The 24,325-nt window shown below is 38.7% G+C and overlaps 2 protein-coding genes across 5 annotated transcripts in view; one reads left to right on the top strand and one right to left on the bottom strand.

The window, feature by feature from the left end:
- The window catches only part of MCMBP (minichromosome maintenance complex binding protein), a 68,042-nt gene extending 48,194 nt beyond the window's left edge, over positions 1-19,848 (top strand). Inside the window, exons 9-16 of one of the 2 annotated variants that reach the window (XM_079899544.1) lie at positions 705-883; positions 1,223-1,346; positions 2,519-2,636; positions 7,804-7,969; positions 8,911-9,044; positions 9,982-10,146; positions 17,221-17,309; positions 17,704-19,848. In XM_079899544.1, coding sequence (XP_079755670.1) covers positions 705-883; positions 1,223-1,346; positions 2,519-2,636; positions 7,804-7,969; positions 8,911-9,044; positions 9,982-10,146; positions 17,221-17,309; positions 17,704-17,830 — 1,102 coding nt within the window. In that variant the 3' untranslated portion in view covers positions 17,831-19,848. The remainder of the gene's footprint in view (positions 1-704; positions 884-1,222; positions 1,347-2,518; positions 2,637-7,803; positions 7,970-8,910; positions 9,045-9,981; positions 10,147-17,220; positions 17,310-17,703) is intronic. The other variant, XM_079899545.1, reaches the window with a different exon arrangement.
- A 53-nt stretch (positions 19,849-19,901) lies between these two features.
- The window catches only part of INPP5F (inositol polyphosphate-5-phosphatase F), a 93,290-nt gene continuing 88,866 nt past the window's right edge, over positions 19,902-24,325 (bottom strand). For 2 of the 3 annotated variants that reach the window (XM_079899540.1, XM_079899542.1), the window contains one exon: positions 19,903-22,604. In XM_079899540.1, coding sequence (XP_079755666.1) covers positions 21,449-22,604 — 1,156 coding nt within the window. In that variant the 3' untranslated portion in view covers positions 19,903-21,448. Of the gene's footprint in view, positions 22,605-24,325 lie in introns of all 3 variants that reach the window. The other variant, XM_079899539.1, reaches the window with a different exon arrangement.

Raw genomic sequence — 24,325 nt, forward strand, 5'->3', positions numbered from 1 at the left:
GAAGAACGTTGCCCGGCACATGGTACACACTATATAAAGGTTGTTGGTATCATTCTTGTATTTAAGGAGGATGGTGGTATGAATTGATTACTCTCTAGAGTCAGTCTGTAAAATCTAAAAACATCTTAGTCATTTGTTTCAATCATCTCACAATAAATCTATCATCTGCTAGTTTATTTAGCAAACCTGAAAAACTCACACTTCCTTTTCACTGCTTGTCTATTCACTATTCAAGAGAGGTATCATGTAAGAATAAAATTTAGGGAAAAGAATTAGCAAGAGAGATGAATGGATTCTTCACACTGAATGGTAGACACCTGATGGCTTTTAAGGAAGAGACCCCCATTTTTGAGACACGTGATGAAGCATTTGATGTCCCAGCTAGTAGCTTAAGAAAGGGTGTCTGAAGTAACTTGATGAGTGATATGCTGTATCCCATTTGTTGCAGTTACAACACACCCAGTAAAAATGTTATTGATCTTGAAGAATAGAATAAATACATTCTCTCATAATATGACCAAAGTAGCCTGAAATCTGTGATGTAACTGTTCACAAGGAAGAGGAGCATTTTCTGCTCTTTAAGGGGACGTGCAGGTGAAATTGTTCTTGGCTTGAGTTCTCATTTGATTTGCAGAGATGGGTGTTATTTTTACATCTGTACAGCTGCCGCCTTTGTGAACTGAAGCTCTGTCATCTCTCCGCAGGGATGCCTCTTCGCTGCTAGATCCAATGGAATGCACAGACACAGCCGAAGAACAGAGAGTACACAGTCCTCCTGCCTCCTTAGTGCCAAGAATCCATGTGGTTTTAGCCCAGAAGTTGCAGCACATCAACCCTTTACTGCCTGCTTGCCTTAACAAGGAGGAGAGCAAAACCTGTAAGTGTAAGTGCTAAAGCCTCGTGGCCCAGAGACTGACCCAGCATGTGAAAGCTGCACGGTGGAGCTGTCAGCCAGATTCTTGGTCGTCAGAATAAATTTCTCCAGCGATCACCATTTCTTTGCCCCACTTTCCTTTATGTTAATTCTCTTCATTAAAATGAGGCCCCCCAAAAGGTATACACGCTGTCTTATTTTGACAGCTGGCATCACTTACTGACCAATATTTTAAGTCCATACTAGTCATCTACTGACGTGCAGTGCTTTGTTCCAGTTACTTTTTAACCTAAGAGACACGAGAGGAACTGGTTTGTGTTCTGAATCTGGTCTCCTTTCTCTCTCCAGTTGTTTCTAGTTTCATGTCTGAATTGTCTCCAGTCAGAGCAGAACTGCTGGGGTTCCTCACTCACGCCCTTTTGGGAGACAGTTTGGCTGCTGAATATCTTATATTACATCTCATTTCTACAGTGTAAGTGCTCTGTTCTTGGTGGGAATTAAGGGAGTTTGGTGTTTTGTTGAGAGGGGAAAAGAACAGAAAGGTTTCTGTTTTTATCAGGCTTCATCACCAGATGGTTATTTATTTAGTGTATAACAGGTGTTATACCAAATCACAGAAATTCCTTTTTCACTTTTCTCAGTGTCACATGTAGCATTTTGATTGTATCTTCTTAAATTTAAGAGCAAAAATCAGATAAAGAACCTGGCTAATGAGTAAAATGAGTTGTTTTATCCTTTGTGCATTCTGAATTCTCTATTTATACATCCCAAGGCTCTGTGAGGTCCATTTGGTGTACATCTCACTTGTATGTGGACATGTGCCCCTCTCCCTTTCACTTCACTACAGCTCTTTGTTTTCTGATTTCAAAATAACATGTGTGCCTTCAACAAGTTCCAAGAGCATAAAGAAGAAAATTGAAATTGTCTGTAATCTCACCACTTAAAGATGATCTCAGTTAACAGATCTTGGTACCTGTTCATATCATCTTTTTTTTGTTTACATATGTATCCATCCCTACTTAGATCTCAGTTATACTCTAAACAGATCATTATCTTGCTTTTATCATTTATGTTAAGCGTTTCCTATCATAATTCTTCTTGAACCTCTTAATGGCTGTGCAGTATTTCATTATAGACAGTTGTACTTTTTCCCTAAATGTTAGGTTTTCCTACTTTTTCTCTGTTTAAATAATCCTCCAGTAAACATCTTTGTACTATAAATCTTTCCTCAGGTAGGATTTGAGACAGTAGTACATGATGGTTGAGAGCATAGACTCTGGAACCAAACTACCTGGGTTCAAATTCAGCTCTGTCACTTCCTGGATACGTGAACGTGGGCATGTTTCTTAAAATTTCTGTATCTCAGGTTTCTCATCTGTAAAATGAAAACAATAATACCTACCTCAGAGTGTTTGGGAATTAAATGAGAAAGCATTTAAGTACTTAGAACAGTACCTGGCACATGCCCAGCACTTAAATATTGGCTATTATTTTTATTGTTGTTTCTGCTTAAAAAAACAACTGATCAGAATAATCTGCTTTAATTTTAATGACAGTATTAAGCTAATTTTTCTTCGTTTGCTTTTTGATGGAGATCAGGAAATCATGTGAGTATCTTATTGGTTGATATCTTTTTTTTTCTAGATATACAAGAAGAGATGTTCTTCCACTAGGAAAATTTACGGTTAACTTGAGTGGGTGTCCACGGAATAGTACCTTCACCGAACACTTATATCGAATTATTCAACATCTAGTTCCAGCAGTAAGATCAATATAAATATGTATTATAAGCTTAAGTACACTTTAAAAGTCCATCTAATTGTCTTTCATTCAACCCAAACATTTAACTTTGAGATGTTAACAGACCTCATTAAGGGGAAACAAAGCCTGCCTAGTGTCATAATTTAAAATGTACTAACTCCTAAACATTTCACATTTCCTTTATTGCCTTAGCACAGGTCTCTTCAAGTAACAACACAACTGTAGTAACTCCCTTAACATTGTACTCTCCGTTGATGCCAGTTTGTTTGTACAATTTGGTATCCTTTGTGTGCTTTAAAATCGTAAATCTAAGTAAACTCTAAATTATAGGAGCATAATTCTTTTAGTTGAGGTAATAACTTGATCTCTCCTACCCCAGTTTTAATTCCTGTTTGGAAAGTCAAGCTACCTTTATTTGCCAGGACATCTGGAACGCAGTGTTTGTGTGGTATTAAGATCTTGGGGACAGGAGAATAGCTTCTGATTAGTTGTGTGACTGGCAATGCCGATCACTTCTTTGGAAATTTAAGAGGTTGAAACAGATCATTCATTTAACCAGTGTTTATTGAGTGTCTTCTGGGCTCTTAAGAAACAGCATTGGACTAAATAGACCAACATTTCTCACTCTCCTTGACTCACTTTACACTGTTAAAAAATTATTGAGAACTTAAAGAGATGTTGTTTGGGTTTTTATTATCAATTTACCATATTAGAAGTTAAAACTAAAAACATATTAAAATATTCATTGAAAATAAATCAATTACATATGAGCAAAAGTAAAATATTTTTGTAAAAAATAGCTATTTTTCCAAACAAAATAATATTAGTGATAAAAGTGACATTGTTTTAAATTTTTGCCAGTCTCTGTAATGTCTGGATTAATAGAAGACAGCTGGATTGTCATATCTCTTCCTGCATTCAGTCTATTGTAACATGATGTTTTGACTGAAGTATATGAAGGAATGTTGGCCTTACACAGATGAAAAAGTAGTTGGCAAAGGAAGGACTTTTAATGGCATTTTCAGATAACTGTAGATATTCTTCTGATACTAGACCAAAACTGTCCATATGGCATTTTCTTCAGGGATAGTTGTGTGAAATCTGTAATCTCATCAATGAACTTTTTATACTCTGCTATCGTAAATTCATTGGTCTGTCTTGCACATTGAATGGATCTTTTATCCATGTGTGATTTTGACCTCATGGACCCCATAAAAGGGTTTCAGCAACTCCCTGGGAGTGCCCTGGATCACTCTTTGTTGGTGGTGGAAGACCAACAAATAATAAATAATATATATAGTATGTCACTGAAGTGCCGTGGAGAACAGTAAAGGCCCAGGGGAAGGGGATAGGGAGTGCTGGGGGTAGGCCAGGGTGGAGTTGCTGACATCTACAGCGTGTCGGGGAAGCCCTCTCCAGGGTGGAGTTCAGGGAGAGACTTGATGCAAACCCAGGATCAAGACACAGGGCCGTATTGGGGAAAGTGTCCTGTGCAGAGAACAAGTTCAGGGTCCGAGCGCAGCGTGCTGGGCATGTTGAGGAACACCAGCCTGAGGGGCCGGTGTACTGCCATGGAATGAGTGCTGGGGAGGAGCGTAGGACGTGGGGTCTGAGTGGCAGCCTAGGGCCACTCAAAGCTTGAGGCCAACATTTAAGTAGCACATACTTGGGACGTGAATTATATTTTTAAGTATGAAAGTGATATGAGGAAAGTACTCAGGATTCTTGCATGGTAAGGTATTTCCTTTTTGTTCTTTTTATTCTACATCACTTGGTAGTGGTTTGTTTTACTGTTTCATTTTTACCATATCCCACTCCCTTATATTACTCTTATGTTTGTGTTTAGCACTGAACTTTTTCTAAACACTTACCTTTTTAATATCTTATTTAGTTTTCGTAGCAGTAAGTGTGAGTGACCTACTTTTGCTTATATGGAGCTGCACCCTGCTCTATGCCACCTTTTGCTTCGACAGACTCTGTTTCTTTCGGGGTCATTTCCTTGTATCTATAATATGACCCCCCCCCCCGCTTTCTTTGAATTACTGAGCCAAAGTACAAAAATCCTCTGCATTTTGAAAATACATCTTCTCTTTTCCTTGACATCCTTCCCCACCCTAGTCTCCACCCGTACCACACATAATTCTTTATGGTCCAGAGTGATCTTAGATTGGAGTACAATGCAGGGTGCAGAGGGCACTGGGTGGTGGGCTCAGGAAGACGGAGGGAGGTGCAGGTGGACTTAACTGATTTTCTGCTGCTGAGACTGGGTGAGGAGGTGGCTCTCCCGGGTAGAGCAGGTTCCGAGACCCACAGCGCTGATGACAGTGTGGAGTCCTCCACACCTCAGGCCTCCTTGGAGCAGTTTGTTTAGAGGTCTGCAGCTGTCTGTGCTGAATGAATATAGTTTTATTTTATTTTCAAAATTTATTAAAAATTTTTAAAATGGAAGTATAGTTGATATATAAGTTACAGGTGTACACAATATAGTGATTCACAGATTTTTTAAAAATTGAAGTACAGTTGATTTACAGTGTTGTGTTAGTTTCAGGTGTACAGCAGAGTGATTCAGTTACACATATATATCTATTTTTTTCTCAGATTCTTTTCTCGTATAGGTTATTACAGAATATTGAGTATACTTCCCTGTGCTGTATAGTAGGTCCCTGTTGGTTATCTGTTTTATATGCAGTAGTGTATTATGTTAATCCCAAACTCCTAATTTATCCCCCCACCCCTCAGCCCTTTCCCCTTTGGTAACCATAAGTTTGTTTTCTGTGTCTGTGGGTCTATTTCTGTTTTGTATATAAGTTCATTTGTATCTTTTTTTTTTTTTTTTTTAAGATTCCACATGTAAGTGATATCATACGATATTTGTCTTTCTCTGTCTGGCTTACTTTACTTAGTATGATAATCTCTAGATCCATCCATGTTGCTGCAAATGCCATTATTTCATTGGATTTTATGGCTGAGTATTCCATTGTATATATGTACCACATCTTCTTTATCCATTCATCTGTTGATGGACATTTAGGTTGTTTCCATGTCTTGGCTATTGTGAATAGTGCTGCTATGAACAAAGGGGTGCGTGTATCTTTTTGGTTTAGAGTTTTGTTTGTATGCCCAGGAGTGGGATTGCTGGATCCTTTGGTAATTCTATTTTTAGTTTTCTGAGGAAACTCCATACTGTTTTCCATAGAGGCTGCACCAACTTACATTCCCACCAACAGTGTAGGAGGGTTCCCTTTTCTCCACACCCTCTCCAGCATTTATTATTTGTAGACTTTTTGATGATGGCCATTCTGACCAGTGTGAGTGATATCTCGTAGTTTTGATCTGCATTTCTCTAATAGCAATGTTGAGCATCTTTTCATGTGCCTTTTGGCCATGTGTATGTCATCTCTGGAGAAATGCCTACTTAGGTCTGTGCCCACTTTTTTTTTTTTTTTTTTTGGCAGTACGCGGGCCTCTCACTGTTGTGGCCTCTCCCATTGTGGAGCACAGCCTCCGGACACGCAGGCTCAGCGACCATGGCTCACGGGCCCAGCCGCTCCATGGCATGTGGGATCCTCCCGGACTGGGGCACGAACCCGTGTCCCCTGCATCGGCAGACGGACACTCAACCACTGTGCCACCAGGGAAGCCCTATGCCCACTTTTTGATTGGGTTTGTTATTTTGATACTGAGCTGTATGAGCTGTTTGTATATTTTGGAAATTAAGCCCTTGTCAGTTGCATAATTTGCAAATATTTTCTCCCATTCTGTAGGTTTTCTTTTCATTTAGTTTATGGTTTCCTTTGTTGTGCAAAAGCTTTTAAGTTTAATTAGGTCCCATTTGTTTGTTTTTGTTTTTATTTCCATTACTCTAGGAGATAGATCCAAAAAGATATTGCTGCCATTTATGTCAGAGTGCTCTGCCTATGTTTTCCTCTAGGAGTTTTATGGTATCCAGTCTTACATTTAGGTCTTTAATCCATTCTGAGTTTATTTTTTTATATGGTGTTAGAGACTGTTCTAATTCATTCTTTTACATGTGGCTGTCCAGTTTTCCCAGCAACACTTATTGAAGAGACTGTCATTTCTTCATGGTATATTCTTGCCTGCTTTGTTGTAGATTAATTGACCATATGTGTGTGGGTTTATTTCTGGGCTTTCTGTTCTGTTCCACTGATCTATATTTTTGTTTTGTGCTAGTACCATACTGTTTTGATGACTGTAGCTTTGTAGTATACTCTGAAGTCAGGGAGCCTGATTCCTCCAGCTCCGTTTTTCTTTCTCAAGATTGCTTTGGCTATTTGGGGTCTTTTGTGTTTCCATACAAATTAAAAATTTTTTTTTCTAGTTCTATAGAAAACGCCATTGGGGGCTTCCCTGGTGGCGCAGTGGGTTGAGAGTCTGCCTGCCGATGCAGGGGACACAGGTTCAGTTCGTGCTCCGGTCTGGGAAGATCCCACATGCCGTGGAGTGGCTAGGGCCCGTGAGCCATGGCCGCTGAGCCTGCGCGTCCGGAGCCTGTGCTCCGCAACGGGAGAGGCCACAACAGTGAGAGGCCTGTGTACCGCAAAAAAAACAAAAACAAAAACAAAAAACGCCATTGGTAATTTGATAGGGATTGCATTGAATTTGTAGATCACCTTGGGCAATATAATTTGGTGTTTGTCCTCTCCTCTCACGATTACTGATTTAGATATCGTATTTGTATATGGATGATTTCCTACTTCTACTCTATGTTTGCCTTTACTGATGAATATGATTTTAATTCAGGGAGCACAGAGGAAAATTAAGCTTTTCTCTCTCTGTCTTGATGTGTAAATAAACATTTTATTTTCTGTTTTGTTAGCCTGTGGTCAGTTAAAGAAGTTAAGCCTCTGAATATTTGATATATATATCAGTTGTCTATCATTTGTTTCTGGTTCACTGGTAAAATAAAAAGTATTCTTCAAGAATACTGAACAAGACAGCTGAAAATAAAGCAGCTCATAGAATCAGAAATTCTTATGATGGAGAAATTTTTGTTTCTAAGAGCTCAAGAAACCATGAGACTGCTTACTCCCTTAGAAATAATAAGCTCTTTCTTTCCATTATAAAATGTAGTGTTTAACTCCAAATATATGTTTTCTTAAAAGAGGGAAACTTAGTTCCTTGATCATTAAAAAAATTTCTCTTTGCAGTCTTTTCATCTGCAGATGACTATAGCGAACATGAACCACTTGAAATTCATTCCCCACAAAGACTACACATCCAATCGCTTGGTCAGCGGGCTCCTCCAGCTGCCCAGCAATACTTCTCTTGTAATTGATGAAACTCTCCTGGAACAGGGGCAGCTGGACACGCCAGGTGTGTGCACGGACGTTGTCCTTCCATTTCTAACTCCCAGCAAAGCCAGGCGTGGTAATGATCTTCTAAGGAATAACTGAACAAAGACAAATTCACACTTCACAAGTACTTAAGACAAAGGCTTGCTCTGTGAATTTGGTTAAAGCATATATCATTAACAAATAAGTTGTGTACATCAACTATGTTTTGTGATAGTTTGAAAATAGTATGATAATACACCAAGTAGCAGGTAGCTTTTTAAAGGCTGAAAAGGGAGGAGGTTTTGCCTTTAGTCCTATATTACCTCAAAAGAAAAGTTGTAGAAAAGATCTAATAAAACATTTTCTACCAGCCAATGTGATTTAAAAATTTTTTTTCAAAGAATCTCTGAAAAAATATTTAGTAGATCAGATGGCTTGCACTAACCTCAGTTATGGAACATGTTATAAAATTACAAGAAAGCAGATTGCTTTATCTATGCTCAAATGAGAATTAAGACACTTCGCTGGTGTAAGTTCAAGAGGTAAAAATAGAAAAAATAGTGTAGACTGGGTAGAATTAAGGCAAAGGTGAGTATAAATTCAGTAAAATTCAGTAACTTTATCTCTGTATAAAAATAATTTTGGTTCTACCAGATTATTTTAGCCCTGTGAAGATGCCACATACAAAATAATCATACTTTTATCGGGAACTATTTTATATCTAATTGCACACCAGATGCTTGGTATTAGATTTGGGGTGGGTGGGGGAGGAATCTTGGCTCCAGAAGTACGTTTGTGTAGCTTGACAGATATTATCTGTGAAGCCTATTAATTAATGACCATTTAGAAGATTGAACAGTGCCTCATATACTTTTTTTTAAAGCAGTAGAAATCTCATGTCTTATTATTAATGTCAGCAAAACTAATTTGGTTAGGTGATTAAAATCAAGTTACTGAAAAATTATTCCCTTGTTTTTGTAGGTGTTCATAATGTGACTGCCCTGAGCAACCTAATAACTTGGCAGAAGGTGGATTATGACTTCAGCTACCACCAGATGGAATTCCCCTGCAATATTAATGTTTTTATTACTTCGGAGGGGAGATCACTCCTGCCGGTAATGAAGGGTCATTTTTAAATGGACGGAGGTTATATTGGAAAGATATCTATATTTTTGCTTTGTTTCTTGGTACTGCTTATTATTAATAAGTTAAACTTGTTTCAGAGTTGTGGCTGCCGATTATTAATGAGGGAACTGCTTATTTTGTTCTCTGGGATGAAAACTTTGTATCTGTAAAGAAAATCACAAGACAAGCAAAGAAAACTCTTGGCAGCAGAAAACTCCCACATGTAGGGAGAGAAAGTAGAAACTGTCTGTAAATTGCCTGATTAACATCCAGACCTTTGTTCTTGCTGCCTCTGTTCCATTGTTTTCTGCCAATCTTACGTGAGAAGTATTTTAGAGTTCCTTTTAAAATGTTCCTAATCACCTGGTAATTATTTCTATGCTTTATCATGAAATGCTCTGGTGAATCATCAGTGACTAATGAAGAGAGCTTTTACGTCTGAGTCATTAATGATGAGAAGTATGCCCAGTTGTTGAAAAGGCGTACAGTTGCTCTGTATAATGATGTTCACCCTTGATATATGAGGAACTGCCTGTGAATGAGAATGAAATGGCCCAGTGGTAAATTTCTGTGGGAAAGTGTGATTTGCTATATGTGGTTTCTAGAAATGCAGTTCAGTAAGAAATAGAGTACATGTTCCATGATTAAGGAAACATCTATAACATTTTAATTAGCTGCTTTTTAGAGATTCACTATCTTTTTATATGTTTACTGATACCATTGAGGAAACATAAGTAACCAAGAAAAGGCTAACTTCTGTAATTATTGCTGAGTTACAGTGCATAGAAATTAATATTAAAAAGTGACTTCCCCCTAATAATGAATTGTATTTAATTCCCTTAGGGGCTGATAGAGATAATGCATCCCCTTGAAATTCTAGGTTGATTTAGGAACTTGGAAAATGATGTGTACTGTTTCTCATTTTAGGCAGACTGCCAGATCCACTTACAGCCACAGCTAATTCCACCAAACATGGAGGAGTACATGAACAGCCTTCTCTCTGCGGTGCTGCCTTCCGTGCTGAATAAATTCCGCATTTACCTGACCCTTTTGAGGTTCCTGGATTATAGCATATCTGATGAAATAACCAAGGTGTGTTTGGGTTAAAACAAAGGATTTCCCTGTGTTGAATTGGGATATTTAATCAATTTACATTTATTGTAATTACTGGTAAGGTAATCTTGCTATTTGTTTTCTGTGTCATATGTCTTTTTTGTTCCTCTAGTCCTCCATTATTGTCTTCTTGTGTTTGAAATAGATATTTCTAGTGTACAATTTTAATTTCCATGTCTTTTCTTTTATGACATATTTTTTTTCTTTAGTAGTTGCCCTGGGAGCTACACTAACATCTTAACTATGATAATCTGGGATTAATTTAGGATTATGCCAGTTTAAGCACAATAGTATGCAAAAACTTTGCTCCTTTATACTTCCATTCCTTCTCCCGCTCCTTTGTGCTTTATTATCATTCACATTATGTCTTTATACACTGATACGTCTGTCAACACATTTGTAATTATTGCTTTATGCAGTTGTCTTTAAAGACATTTATACTACCTTTTATATTTACCTGTGTAGTTACCTTTACCAGTGATCTTCACGTGGATCCGAGTTACTTTCACTTGAGCCTGGAGAACTCTCTTTCGTATTTCTCAGTATTTTTTATGGGGGAGCTCTGCTTGTGACACATTCTCAGTTTTTGCTTACCTGGGAATGTCTTAATTTCTCCTTAATTTTTGGAGACTAATATTGCTGGATGTAGAATTCTTGGTTCATAGGCTTGTTCTTTTAGCACTTTTAAGTCCTCCAACTGCCTAGTGGATTTTCTGAGGAGAAGTCAGTTTCCAGTGAGGGTTCTTTGTACACAATGAGTCATTTTTCTCTTGTCCTTTCAAGATTCTCTCTTTGGCTTTTGACAGTTTAGCTGTAATGTGTCTACATATGGATCTCTTTGAGTTTATCCTACTTGCAATTTATTGAGCTTCTTGGATGTGCAGATTAATGCACATTTGGGGGGAGTTTTCAAGACATTTGGTAAGTTTTTGACCATTATTTCTTTAAGTTTTTTTCTGCCCCTTTCTCCTCTGTGGCACTCCCATGTATGTATGTGGTACATTTGATGGTGTCCCACAGGTCTTTGAGGCTCTGTTCAGTTTTCCTCATTCTTTTTGCTTTCTGTTCCACAGACCAGATAATTTTGGTCAGCCTGTCTACAGATTTGCTGAATCTTTCTTCTGCCTTTCAAGCGAATTTTTAATTTAAGTTGTATTTTTCAACTTCAGAATTTCTGTTTGCTTTTTAAATAATTCCTATCGCTTTACTGGTATTTTCTATTTGGTGAGACATCATTCTCATACTTAAAGTTCTTTATTCATGGTTTCCTTTAGTTCTTTGAATATATTTAAAATAGCTAATTTAAAGTCTTTGTGTAGTAATTCCAATATTTAAGTTTCCTCAAGGCCTTATTTCCCAATGAAGGGGGCTACACATTCTTGTCTCTTTGTATTTCTCCTACTTTTTGTATTGAAAACCAGCTTTTTTATAGATGATTTATTTTTTTAATCTAGTTATTTATCTTTGGCTGCGTTGGGTCTTTATTGCTGCGTGCAGGCTTTTCTCTAGTTGAGGCAAGTGGGGGCTACTCTTCGTTGTGGCGCACAAGCTTCTCATTGGGTGGGTTCTCTTGTTGCAGAGCACGGGCTCTAGGCGCGCGGGCTTCAGTAGTTGTGGCTCGCGGGCTCTAGAACACAGGCTCAGTAGTTGTGGCGCACAGGCTTAGTTGCTCCGCGGCATGGGGGATCTTCCCGGACCAGGGCTCGAACCCATGTTCCCTGCATTGGCAGGTGGATTCTTAACCACTGCGCCACCAGGGAAGCCCAAACCAGGTGTTGTAAATAATGTAATTTGGCAACTCTGCTCTGGCAGATTCTGCCCCCTCCCCACCTGCCCCCCCAGGGTTTTGTTGTTGTTGCTCTTTGTTGTTTAGTGACTTTTCTGAACTGATTTTTAAAAGTCTGTATTCTTAGTTGTATGTGGGCACTGAAGTCTTGGCTCAGTTAGCTCAGTGGGCAGTGATTGGATAGAAATTTAATTTCCTTAGATGCCTGGAAGCAGTCTCCCAGTCTAAGCTAAGGGACTCTGTATCCATGTTGGAGCAATCCTTTAACACTCAGCCATGCAGTTTACAGCTGCCCCCTAGCCTTTGCCTTCTACTTGCACAGAGCCTCAAGGTTGTTCAGTGGTGAGAGCTTATGGCCTGCCTACTCAGGCTCAGATCTTCTGAGCATGTGCCCAGCCCTGGGCATGCATGTGACCTTCTAAATTCCTGGTGGTTGGGGATAGATATACACACCCACACACACACATATTTGTGTGTGTGGGTGTGTATATGTATATGTGTATAAAAGAATATATATGTGTGTGTGTACATGTATATATACATATATATGCATATGTGTGTATATGTATATATACATATATATGTGTATTCCTCCCCCTCCAGATCCCCTTAAGGATATGTCATTCCCCAGATTTTCTCTTTTTTTTTCTTTTTGGTTTGGTTGTTGTTTTTTTTTCCCACAGTGACTTTTGAATTTTTTTTTTTTTATACAGCAGGTTCTTTGTTTTTTTTGTGTGTGTGTGTTACGCGGGCCTCTCACTGTTGTGGCCTCTCCCGTTGCGGAGCACAGGCTCTGGCTGCGCAGGCTCAGCGGCCATGGCTCACAGGCCCAGCCGCTCCGCGGCATGTGTGATCTTCCCGGACCAGGGCATGAACCCATGTCCCCTGCATCGGCAGGCCGACTCTCAACCACTGTGCCACCAGGGAAGCCCTATATAGCAGGTTCTTATTAGTTATCCATTTTATATATATTAGTATATATATGTCAATCCCAATCTCCCAGTTCATCACACCACAACCCCACCACTTTCCCCCCTTGGTGTCCATACGTCTGTTCTCTACTTCTGTGTCTCAATTTCTGCCCTGCAAACCGGTTCATCTGTACCATTTTCTAGGTTCCACATATATGCGTTAATGTACAATATTTGTTTTTCTCTTTCTGACTTACTTCACTCTGTATGACAGTCTCTAGATGCATCCACGTCTCTACAGATGCCCCAATTTATGTCCTTTTTATGGCTGAGTAATATTCCATTGTATACATGTACCACATCTTTATCCATTTGTCTGTGGATTGGCATTTAGGTTGCTTCCATGTCCTGGCTATTGTAAATAGTGCTGCAGTCAACACTGGGGTGCATTTGTCTTTTTGAATTGTGGTTTTCTCTGGGTATATGCCCAGTCGTGGGATTGCTGGGTCATATGGTAATTCTATTTTTAGTTTTTTAAGGAACCTCCATACTGTTCTCCATATTGGCTGTATCAGTTTGCATTCCCACCAACAGTGCAAGAGGGTTCCCTATTTTACACACCCTCTCCAGCATTTTTCTTTGTAGATTTTCTGATGATGCCCATTCTGACTGGTGTGAGGTGATACCTCATTGTAGTTTTGATTTGCATTTCCCTAATAATTAGTGATGTTGAGCAGCTTTTTATGTGCTTCTTGGCCATCTGTATGTCTTCTTTGGAGAAATGTCTGTTTAGGTCGTCTGCCCATTTCTGGATTGGGTGGTTTGTTTTTTTAATATTGAGCTGCATGAGCTGTTTATATATTTTGGAGATTAATCCATTGTCTGTTGATTTGTTTGCAAATATTTTCTCCCATTCTGAGGGTTGTCTTTTCGTCTTGTTTGTAGTTTCCTTTGCTGTGCAAAAGCTTTTAAGTTTCATTAGGTCCCATTTGTTTATTTTTGTTTTTACTTCCATTACTCTAGGAGGTGGATGAGAAAAGATCTTGCTGTGATTTATGTCAAAGAGTGTTCTTCCTATGTTTTCCTCTAAGAGTTTTATGGTGTCCAGTCTTAGATTTAGGTCTTTTATCCATTTTGAGTTTATTTTTGTGTATGGTATTAGGGAGTGTTCTAATTTCATTCTTTTACATGTAGCTGTCCAGTTTTCCCAGCACCACTTATTGAAGAGACTGTCTTTTCTCCATTGTATCTCCTTGCCTCCTTTATCATAGATTAGTTGACCATAGGTGTGTGGGTTTGTCTCTGGGCTTTCTATCCTGTTCCATTGATCTATGTTTCTATTTTTGTGCCAGTACTGTATTGTCTTGATTACTGTAGCTTTGTAGTATAGTCTGAAGTCAGGGAGTCTGATTCCTCCAGCTCTGTTTTTTTTCCCTCAAGACTGCTTTGGCTATTCGGGGTCTTTTGTGTCTCCATGCAACTTTTAAGATTTTTTTCTCTAGTTCTGTAAAAAATGTCATTGGTAATTTGATAGGGATTGCACTGAATCTGTAGATGGCTTTGGGTACTATAGTCATCTTCACAACATTGATTCTTCCAATCCAAGAACATGGTATATCTCTCCATCTGTTGGTAGCATCTTTAATTTCTTTCAGCAGTGTTTTGTAGTTTTCTGCATACAGGTCTTTTGTCTCTGTAGGTAGGTTTATTCCTAGGTATTTTATTCTTTTTGTTGCAGTGGTAAATGGGAGTGTTTCCTTAATTTCTTTTTCAGATTTTTCATCATTAGTGTATAGGAATGCAAGAGATTTCTGTGCATTAATTTTGTGTCCTGCAACTTTACTAAATTCATTGATTAGCTCTAGTAGTTTCCTGCTGGCATCTTTAAGATTCTCTATGTATAGTATCATGTCATCTGCAAACAGTGACACTTTTACTTCTTCTTTATCAATTTGTATTTCTTTTATTTCTTTTTCTTCTCTGATTGCCGTGGCTAGGACTTCCAAAACTATGTTGAATGATAGTGGTGAGAGTGGACATCCTTGTCTTGTTTCTGATCTTAGAGGAAATGCTTTCCGTTTTTCACCATTGAGAATGATGTTTGCTGTGGGTTTGTCATATATGGCCTTTATTATATTGAGGTAGGGTCCCTCTATGCCCACTATATTGAGGTAGGGTCCCTCTATGCCCTATAATGCGAATGTTTTTGCATTTAATGTTGTCCCAGAAGTCTCTTAGGCTGTCTTCATTTCTTTTCATTCTTTTTTTTTATTCTGTTCCGCAGCAGTGATTTCCGCCATTCTGTCTTCCAGGTCACTTATCCGTTCTTCTGCCTCAGTTATTCTGCTATTGATTCCTTCTAGTGTGTTTTTCATTTCAGTTATCGTATTGTTCATCTCTGCTTGTTTGTTAACTCTTCTAGGTCTTTGTTAAACACTTCTTGCATCTTCTCGATCTTTCCTCCATTTTTTTTGAGGTCCTCGATCATCTTTACTGTCATTATTCTGAATTCTTTTTCTGCAGCATTGCCTGTCTCCGCTTCATTTAGTTGTTTTTCTGGGGTTTTATCTTTTTCCTTCATCTGGTACGTAGCCCTCTGCCTTTTCATCTTGTCCATTTTTTCTGTGAATGTGGTTTTTGTTCCACAGGCTGCAGGATTGTAGTTCTTCTTGCTTCTTCTGTCTGCCCTCTGGTGGATGAGGCTGTCGAAGAGGCTTGTGCAAGTTTCCATATGGGAGGGACTGGTGGTGGGTAGAGCTGGCTGTTGCTCTGGTGGGCAGAGCTCAGTAAAAGTTTAATCTGCTTGTCTGTTGATGGGTGGGGCTGGGTTCCGTCCCTGTTGGTTGGTTGGCCTGAAGCGACCCAGCACTGGAGCCTACCTGGGCTCTTTGGTGGCGCTAATGGCAGACTCTGGGAGGGCTCACACCAAGGAGTACTTCGCAGAACTTCTGCTGCCAGTGTCCTTGTCCTCACGGTGAGCCACAGCCACCCCCCGCCTCTGCACAGGACCCTCCAACACTAGCAGGTAGGTCTGGTTCAGTCTCCCCTGGGGTCACTGCTCCTTACCCCTGGGTCCTGATGCACACACTACTTTGTGTGTTCCCCCCCAGAGTGGAGTCTGTTTCTCCCAGTCCTGTCGAAGTCCTGCAATCAAACCCCTCTAGACTTCAAAGTCTGATTCTCTGGGAATTCCTCCTCCCATTCCTGAACCCCCAGGTTGGGAAGCCTGACATGGGCCTCAGAACCTTCACTCCAGTGGGTGGACTTCTGTGGTATAATTGTTCTCCAGTTTGTGAGTCACCCACCCAGTGGTTATGGGATTTGATTTTATTGTGATTGCACCCCTCCTGCCGTCTCACTGTGGCGTCTCCTTTGTCTTTGGATGTGGGGTATCTTTTTTGGTGAGTGCCAGTGTCTTCCTGTCGATGATTGTTCAGCAGTTAGTTGTGATTCAGGTGTTCTCGCAAGAGGGAGTGAGCACATGTCCATCTACTCCGCCGTCTGAACCAATCTCTCTCATTCCCTAGATTTTCTTTTTAATGGTTTTGGCTAGCCTGCTGTTTGCCCCAGCTGTTACCCAATGTCTGGGATGGCTAAGATGATCAGTAGTTGCTTCTGATTGCTTTTGATAAACTCTCTGGGGGAATAGGCTACTCACAGTGGGCAAGTGCCAAGTCAGGTTAAATAAAGACAGGCTTGCAAATGGATTCTTCCTGGGAACTACCAGACAGTCAAATAATAACAGTTCTCTGGGAATGGTGCTTTGACAGCTCCAGCCCCACAGCCTTCTCCAGTGGTCGCCAGGCTGGCTGTTTTCAGGGCTGCTTGGAGGTGGGTAGAGGAATAGGGCAAATTTAAATGCCTCAAAGCTCACTGTTCTTCCTATCTTTCTTGAAAAAATGCTCCCCGAATTGTTTCAAGCATCTGGTTAATGTGTAGAGTTTTGAAGAAGCTGATTTTGATCATTTTTGCCTGTGTTCTTGTTCCCTTTAATGGTGGTGAGGATCTTCAGAGGTCCTTACTTGGCAATTTTTGCTGACGTCTCTCTTCCCTGTGTTTAAAGGCATCATGTTTGCTATGCACGTTGCTGGCTTTTATCTGTTTGCCTGGTGTTCTCAAATGAATCTTGAGTTTTGTTACTTTGTTTAGAGTACTTTCCTCAGTGGTATAACTTATGTGTAAAGTTTGGTTTTCAGTCCTTTTACCCATATTATTACCTCATTTGTCTAAGATGCAGGGTGACTTCCTCATTTTCACATCAGGCAAGGCACCATGTTACCTTCCTTTTCCCTACAAAATGCAAATGTCGTTTCCTCATAAGGAATAATTTTAAAGTTCATTTACTGTTTGATAAAGGCAGTTGAAGATGATTTTGTGGAGATGCGCAAGAACGATCCTCAGAGCATCACTGCCGATGATCTCCACCAGTTGCTCATTGTAGCTCGGTGAGTGTACATGTCCATGATTGCCTTTTCATTGAGCTGTAGATAAATCTGCTTACTTAGGGTAACTGAGGCAGACTTAGAAAAATGGAAATGAACTTCTTCCTTCTAAAAATCCCTTGTGGAATGACTCATTGAGAGGGAATCAGTGGCCAGGGATCACCTCAGTGGACCAGGCATGCTCCCTGTTCTCCACACTTCAAAGAGGGAATCACCCTCCAAATATGACAAAGTGTTCCTTTGTAGAAGTCTAACTTGGTTGTTGAGCTCTGTAGTTACCAGATGGTCTTGTCTCCCACAACAGTATTAAAAAAAACTTACAAACCAGTAGGTCTTAAAAAAAAAATAGTCATTATTCTAGGTCTAGACTTAAATTTGTTTCTGTATTTCAAACCAGGTTTCTGTCTCTCAGTGCTGGTCAGACAACACTGTCAAGAGAACGATGGCTAAGAGCAAAGCAGCTAGAGTCTTTAAGAAGAACCAGGCTTCAACAGCAGAAATGTGTGAATGGAAATGAACTTTGAAGGTACTGACATCTATGAAAGAGTAATGGGCGAATTGTAGCCACATTATTGTAAAATTCAAATATCATTTATACCACACTGTTTTGTAGATAATTTGTATCAAAAGAAAAAACCAATGTCTTTTCCTGAAATCACACCTGGTAACATCTAAAGTTTATATAATATTCAGTAAGGGCTTTTTCCTTACTGATTTTACGGAGCTTTTGAAGTTTGTTTTATAATTATATAAATTAGTAATGTACAAAATTGTATTTGATATTAAAAGTTTAATATTGATAATGTTGCTGATTATACCATTTCCTTAGTTTCCGTAGCTTCAGCTAAGTCATAGGCCAGACTCTGTTGAAATGCTAACATCAACATCATTTGAAGAAAATGGTTGCAATTCCAAAGTCAGAGGAATTGTTCACTTCAGATTTTTATGTCTTTCCAATGAACAGTGGGTGTGAATGTGTACAGTGGTCCAAGTTTGGGGAATGGAGCATACTTGCCATAATTCACATGATCATGTGAAATTCTATAATATTATCTCCCAGACATCTGACCACAGCTTTTTTCCATTTAACAGTTGTTAACAACATGCAAAACAAGTCTTTAAATGGCAGTGGTTCCCAGACGTTTTGGGTTTCATGGACCAGTAATACTTCTAAAAATTGTCGGGATTGACAGAGTTGCCGATTTATTTTGCCAAGTAATCTGAAAGAAGTCACTGTATTATCACTCTTTTTTCCTTCATAAAAGGACAATCTCAGAACAAGAGATAGTCCTTTAAATGGAATAAATGTAGCTTTTTGAAAAAACACTACATTGTCCTTATTTTTCTCATTTCACTCCAGTGCATTTGGGAACCACTGTTTTATGGACTCGCTTAAGGGAATGCTGTCTGCCCTGTGAAGTTGTTTTGCCCAAATAGGAAGAGGACAAAATTTATTTAACTTTTTAAAAAATGCCTTCTTTAGAAAAAAATGGTTTTTAATTCTTTTCCTTAATAAATGTCATTTAGTTGCTGTGATTACATTGGATTTTGCACTTTTTATATCAATTTATCAATTAGTTCCAGATGTATTAGATGAACTAATATTATCTGCTAGTCCAGGAATGCCCTGATAAAACTGTATGTAGGTAGGTTTTCCCCAGACAAATTACAGTTTTAATACAAATTTTCAAAGGAATAAAAATATTATCCATAGCTAGAAAGCGAATTGATACAGTATAGTAGTATAAGTGGCATCAAGAATCTTTGAAAAGGTTAGAACACTACTTTTAAGCTATCACTGGTTATATATAAAGATTAGTTTCTCTTAGTAACTTAGTCGGAAACATTAGAAATCAGTTAAATGATTACTTAAATTCTGCACCCCCCTGGCCCCCAAGGCCTAAAGTGACATTGCTAACCAAGAAAACAGGGTCAGCCTTGAAAATGGAGGAGTTTATTATGCCTCATGAACTGAAGTGAAAATTACTAGTTGTTTAACTTTTCCTAAACGCAAATCTATTTTTATAAACTAATGTAAATAATCTGTTTATATTTAGAATTCTAACTGGTTTTCATTTTTATAACTGGTAGACTAGACCTTCCTTAAACTTTTAGAAATAAAACAAAGGCTCAACTGGATTTGTGGGAATAAAATTCAACAGAGTAGATGAGTTACTGTGTGTTTATTGTGCCAGTGTGAATTGTAATTTACCAAAGAGAAGTACATAATTTGCTTGGTCTTACAGAGAAGTTCCCCTGAAAGGAAAACCCTTTCAAATAAATAAAACTTCCTAAATTACTAGTACTTTGGGCTGTTTTTCATGAATTATGAGACTCACCCCATGTGATCTTCTGTGTGGAAAACCATTACCAGACGTAAACTTCAGTATGAGAGGTGGTGCAGCACGGCGTCCTCCCTCTGAAGTCCCATTCAGGTAAGAGATTAGTACTCTGGGCTTCAGAAATCCTTTTCTCCTTGGACAGTGAAGTTTGTTGTTCTAATGCAATGTTAATCCTATTTGAAGCACCGGGAAACTGAACAGACATCTATATATTATCACCTTGATTGAGATTAAATTTTAGTTTTAATTTTAGTTTTAAAATTAATTTTAATTAACTTGATTTTAATTCCTTAATTTTAGTTTTCAAAAATCTCTTTGGAACTAATTTCTTTGGAGCTTAAAAACACATACTTTTATCACCTGACCTTGACTTTATTTTCTTTCATGTTGTAGGACATCTAATAGTTTCAAGAAAAGGTGGTAAGAGAAAAAAGCATTCAGTTTCGATGTTTGGTTTTTAAAATTTGATGGTTTGTGATCCATTTCATCATTTTTAAAGTCATGAAAACAAACACTTCAAAAGAGTAAAGTATTAGGAAAGGCTGGGACCAAGTGTTCAGTTATGGCAAACTTACCTTGTTTCCAAATTCTTTAGTCTGACATAAAATATCAAACCTTTATCTTCAAAATATTATTCAAGGAATTCTCATAGACATTGTCACTTTAAATTATGATGATATTTTATTTTAAATAGTCACGACATCTGACACTTCAAAAAAGATAGCACTAATAAATAACAAAAGTGGAAATATCAAAGTTACAACAGACATAATGTTTAGCTGAGAATCATTTCAACAGAGTAAGGCTCTAAAGATATCAGACAAACCAGTACTTGTTTGGAATAAGGTGTGCAACTTTCTTACTGTATAGGCTTACACACAAGGCCCCGGTTCCATGTGGTCAAGGTTACAGTCATAAAACCTAAAGTTTTAGCACAGTTGTGCTTCAGATTAAACTTTCAGTAGTTGTGCTCGACTACACAGGATGTTATGGACTGCCCCCTGCAAAAAATTACAACTTGAAAGACTTCTTTCAAACATTACCAGTATCCAATATGTATACGTTCTTAACATTTCTGAAAAGAGAGCAAAATTAATAGGTGCTGGTGTTCACATCTGACAGCTCAGGTTTTATGACTGACAAGTCTTAATGCTCCTAGACTTTCGAGTGTACAAGGTAAGCAGTATTTTAAATTTAAGTAGAATGTGGGGAAAATTAACATCAAATGGGCATTCATTTCTTGACTGTAACGCCATTAGCCCTCAATTAACTCTTTATAGGGAATGGTTAAGCCATTAAAAACTTAAACCAACAGTTTTTATATTAAAATGCTTTGCCATACTAGTAACACTTTGAAGTCACTAAAAACTAAGTATTTACCTTGTAGAGGAAACACACAGAAATGAACTGACAAACAGAAAAACAAGTTACGAAAAATGCTAATCACCTAAATGGATCCATGTCCACCCTTTGTGTCTACTTCATACATTCTCCCCACCCACCCAACTCCAAAAAATGTTCAGGTTATTACATCCCAAAGTAATCTATTCCTGAATTACTTTTAAAGAGACAAACTGCTCTGTAGTGTATAAGCTACTTAGGTCTACATTCTAGGATGATGCACTTCCACTGTCCTAGCTCTCAAATTTGGAAATCTGCTCAGGTTCAGTCTCCTTTTAAAACCTTTCCAAAATAAACATAATTAGAATTTGTGATCCCTAGATTCAAAGACAGTACAGGTTATATGACACCTTTTTTTTTGGATTAAATAAAAGCCACAGGATTCTGTGTGGCTAAAAACTAAATCTGAATTATTCGTGTCTGGCATTGAGTAAACATATTTTTAAGTTCATTCTGCTGGACTTCATTAACTCCTTCAGGTTCTGCAGGGCTCTTCTGAACCTTTGCCACTGCAAAGCTTATCCCCTGGGTTAATCCAGCTTGGGTAATAGTAGCAACCTGGACCATGGAACTTCGAATCTTTGCAAAGGGAGAGACTGCTCTGCTGCTACAGCTCTCTGAAGGAGAAGGAGTTACGTGAAGCCCTCTCTCGAGTTCAAGTGTGCCAGATTCGGAGCCGGGGGTCTTTTGAGATACAACCGAATGCACTGGTTCAACTGACAAAAGCTGTGGGCCTGCTGCAGAAAAAGACACATCTAACTGAGATGGTCGAGAAGGTATCTGTTCCGCTGATTCAAATTGAGTGTCTTCGTTAGAAACTTGATTGGTCACGTGATTTCCTTCCTCACTAGCCTGCTGAGAAACAGACCTGGTTTCTGACAGCTGGCTCATTTTGTTTTGTGCATCGTGAACAAATCTGTGGCAATAAATATCCACGGGCTTGGCAAAGCCAGTCAATGTGTGTATGTTGTCAGCAGAAGGACTTTTCTTCTGAGAAGACTCACAGCCTTTTCCAGGCCCACTTTCATGAGCAAGAGTAACCTCTGAAGGAACATGAACGCTAATATCAGTGCTGCTCATAGACTGGGATCGACTGCCTAATTGAGGTACTGAAGCAATAATACCACAACTAGGAAGAACATAGTCTACTGGCCCTACATTCTCTAAAGAGTTAGCTAGCTGCCTGTCTTCATCAGACTTGGAATTTGTAAGGAATTCATCAGAGTGGTATGAGTCATTATCTGAAGACATTTCCCCATCTGACTCTGCCTGGGCTTTACTATCCACCACACTAGTGTTTTCCATGGTTTCAAGACTACTATCTGATTTCCAAAGGTTTACTTTTAAGTTTGGTTTTAGAAAGTTAACTTTCATTTCAGGTTTTGTAAAGTTTCCTAGCTTTCGTAGATTGCCAATATTTACATTGGATTTGGTCTGTTTCACTTTTTGGTTTAGAGATGAAAATTTGCTCATTAAAAATTTTTTTCCCTGGGCCAAAGAGCCTTGATTTTGAGATCTGATGCCAATGATGTCTTCATGAGGTTTGCTGCTCTTCCTACAAATTAGAAAAGAAAAAAGTTAATTTCCCCATGGAGGCCAATTATTAATGTAAGTGAAAACTCTTATTTAAAATGGCCCCAATTCAGTACACTGCTAAATGATAAACCCAGATAACCCCTTGGACTTGATGCAAGAACATTAATATCCAATACAAATATGTGAGCTATAGACAATTTTATATACAAAATATCATTTCAACATATAATCAGTATTAAAAGATGATTAATCAGATATTTTAATCTTTCTTAAACTAAGTCTTTGGAACAGCCAATGCACAGTATTTTATATTTTACAACAGGGGCAGCAGAAGCCTTTGTAAGTGACATTGATGAGTCACCCCCAGGCACCGAATGGAATGGGTGGCCCAGCTGTGTGACTTTAACCCCAAGTTCAGCCATCAGGCCACAGACATCTCCCACATGTGCTATCATCTTTCTCAAGCAGGCCACCTGGTGCACCGAAGAACCACCCTGTGGAAACACTACATCTGCAATATTTTAATCCTACTTAATGAAGCGCTTCACAGTAATTAGATGAATTATGTTGAGTTCTTGGGCATTCGGGGAGGAGAGGGAGGTAATGGAGGAGGGGAGGGAAGCCTCCTAACAGTAGCCTCAACCTCTGCTTTTGCACTATTCTGAGAATAAATGTTTCCAGAAAAACCCCACACCCAAAATTTAGACTAGTCCCATTTCAAAGGCTCCACAGCCATATGTGGTGACTGACTACAAATGGGGGCAGCACAGATCCACCACATCAGCAATCTAAACCACCAGCAAAGGCAACACTAACTATAGACAGGTGTCTACAGCATCTTAACTAAGGTGTCTACCCATTCCAATTCTGCTGAATTCAGGCAGAGCGGGGAGGGGAAAGAACGCCGTTTCCTTATGTTTCCTGTGGGCTACCTGGATTTATTTTAGAAGACTTGGGACATTTAACATAACTGCACTTAGTGTTTTCTTCTCTGGCATCCCTCATGGCTGCTATAAAGAAAAAAGTCAGTGCTATTTACCACACGTCTTAGTACACTGGTTCCACACTTGGTCATGCAAGATCACTGGTCATGAGAATATTTCATAAAAATTATGATGTTAAAGAGCTACTTTATAGTAGCTCTTTATAGATTCTATAAAATTTAAATAATCTCATTCAATTAAAAAAAAAGGAACCACTGAAATAATTATTTCTAACACAAGACAGTTTTCCTCTAGATGACCAAATGACTCTTTTCTAGTGGAATGTGGACTTTAAAACCTGCTCATTAGATGGAAAACCCACAGATTTTAAATGTAAAATAATCTGTTTACAGGCATTCTTTTCCAAAATTCAAAAACCTAGTGTTTAAAACATACTGGCTGGTTATTTTCTCTAAAAAGTTATTTAAATTTGAATGTTCCCTCTCTTAAGAGTATATTTAAGCGTTTCAAAATGTATCACTTGTGGCCATAATTTATTTTATTTATTATTATTACTATTTTGGCCACGCCGAGCGGCATCCAGGATCTTAGTTCCCTGACCAGGGATCAAACCAGTGGCCCCTTGCAGTGGAGGCACGGAGTCTTTCTTAACCACTGGATCGCCAGGGAAGTCCCATGGCCATAATTTAAACAAAATTATTACTTTCTGATCCACGAAAGTAATTATTACTTTCTGATCCCTCTAAATACTGACACAGTATCATAATGTGATTTCTCTCCCTTTTGCAAATACTTT

Source organism: Stenella coeruleoalba (assembly GCF_951394435.1).
Source record: "Stenella coeruleoalba genome assembly, chromosome: 16".
In the NCBI taxonomy this organism is placed as follows: Eukaryota; Metazoa; Chordata; class Mammalia; order Artiodactyla; family Delphinidae; genus Stenella; species Stenella coeruleoalba.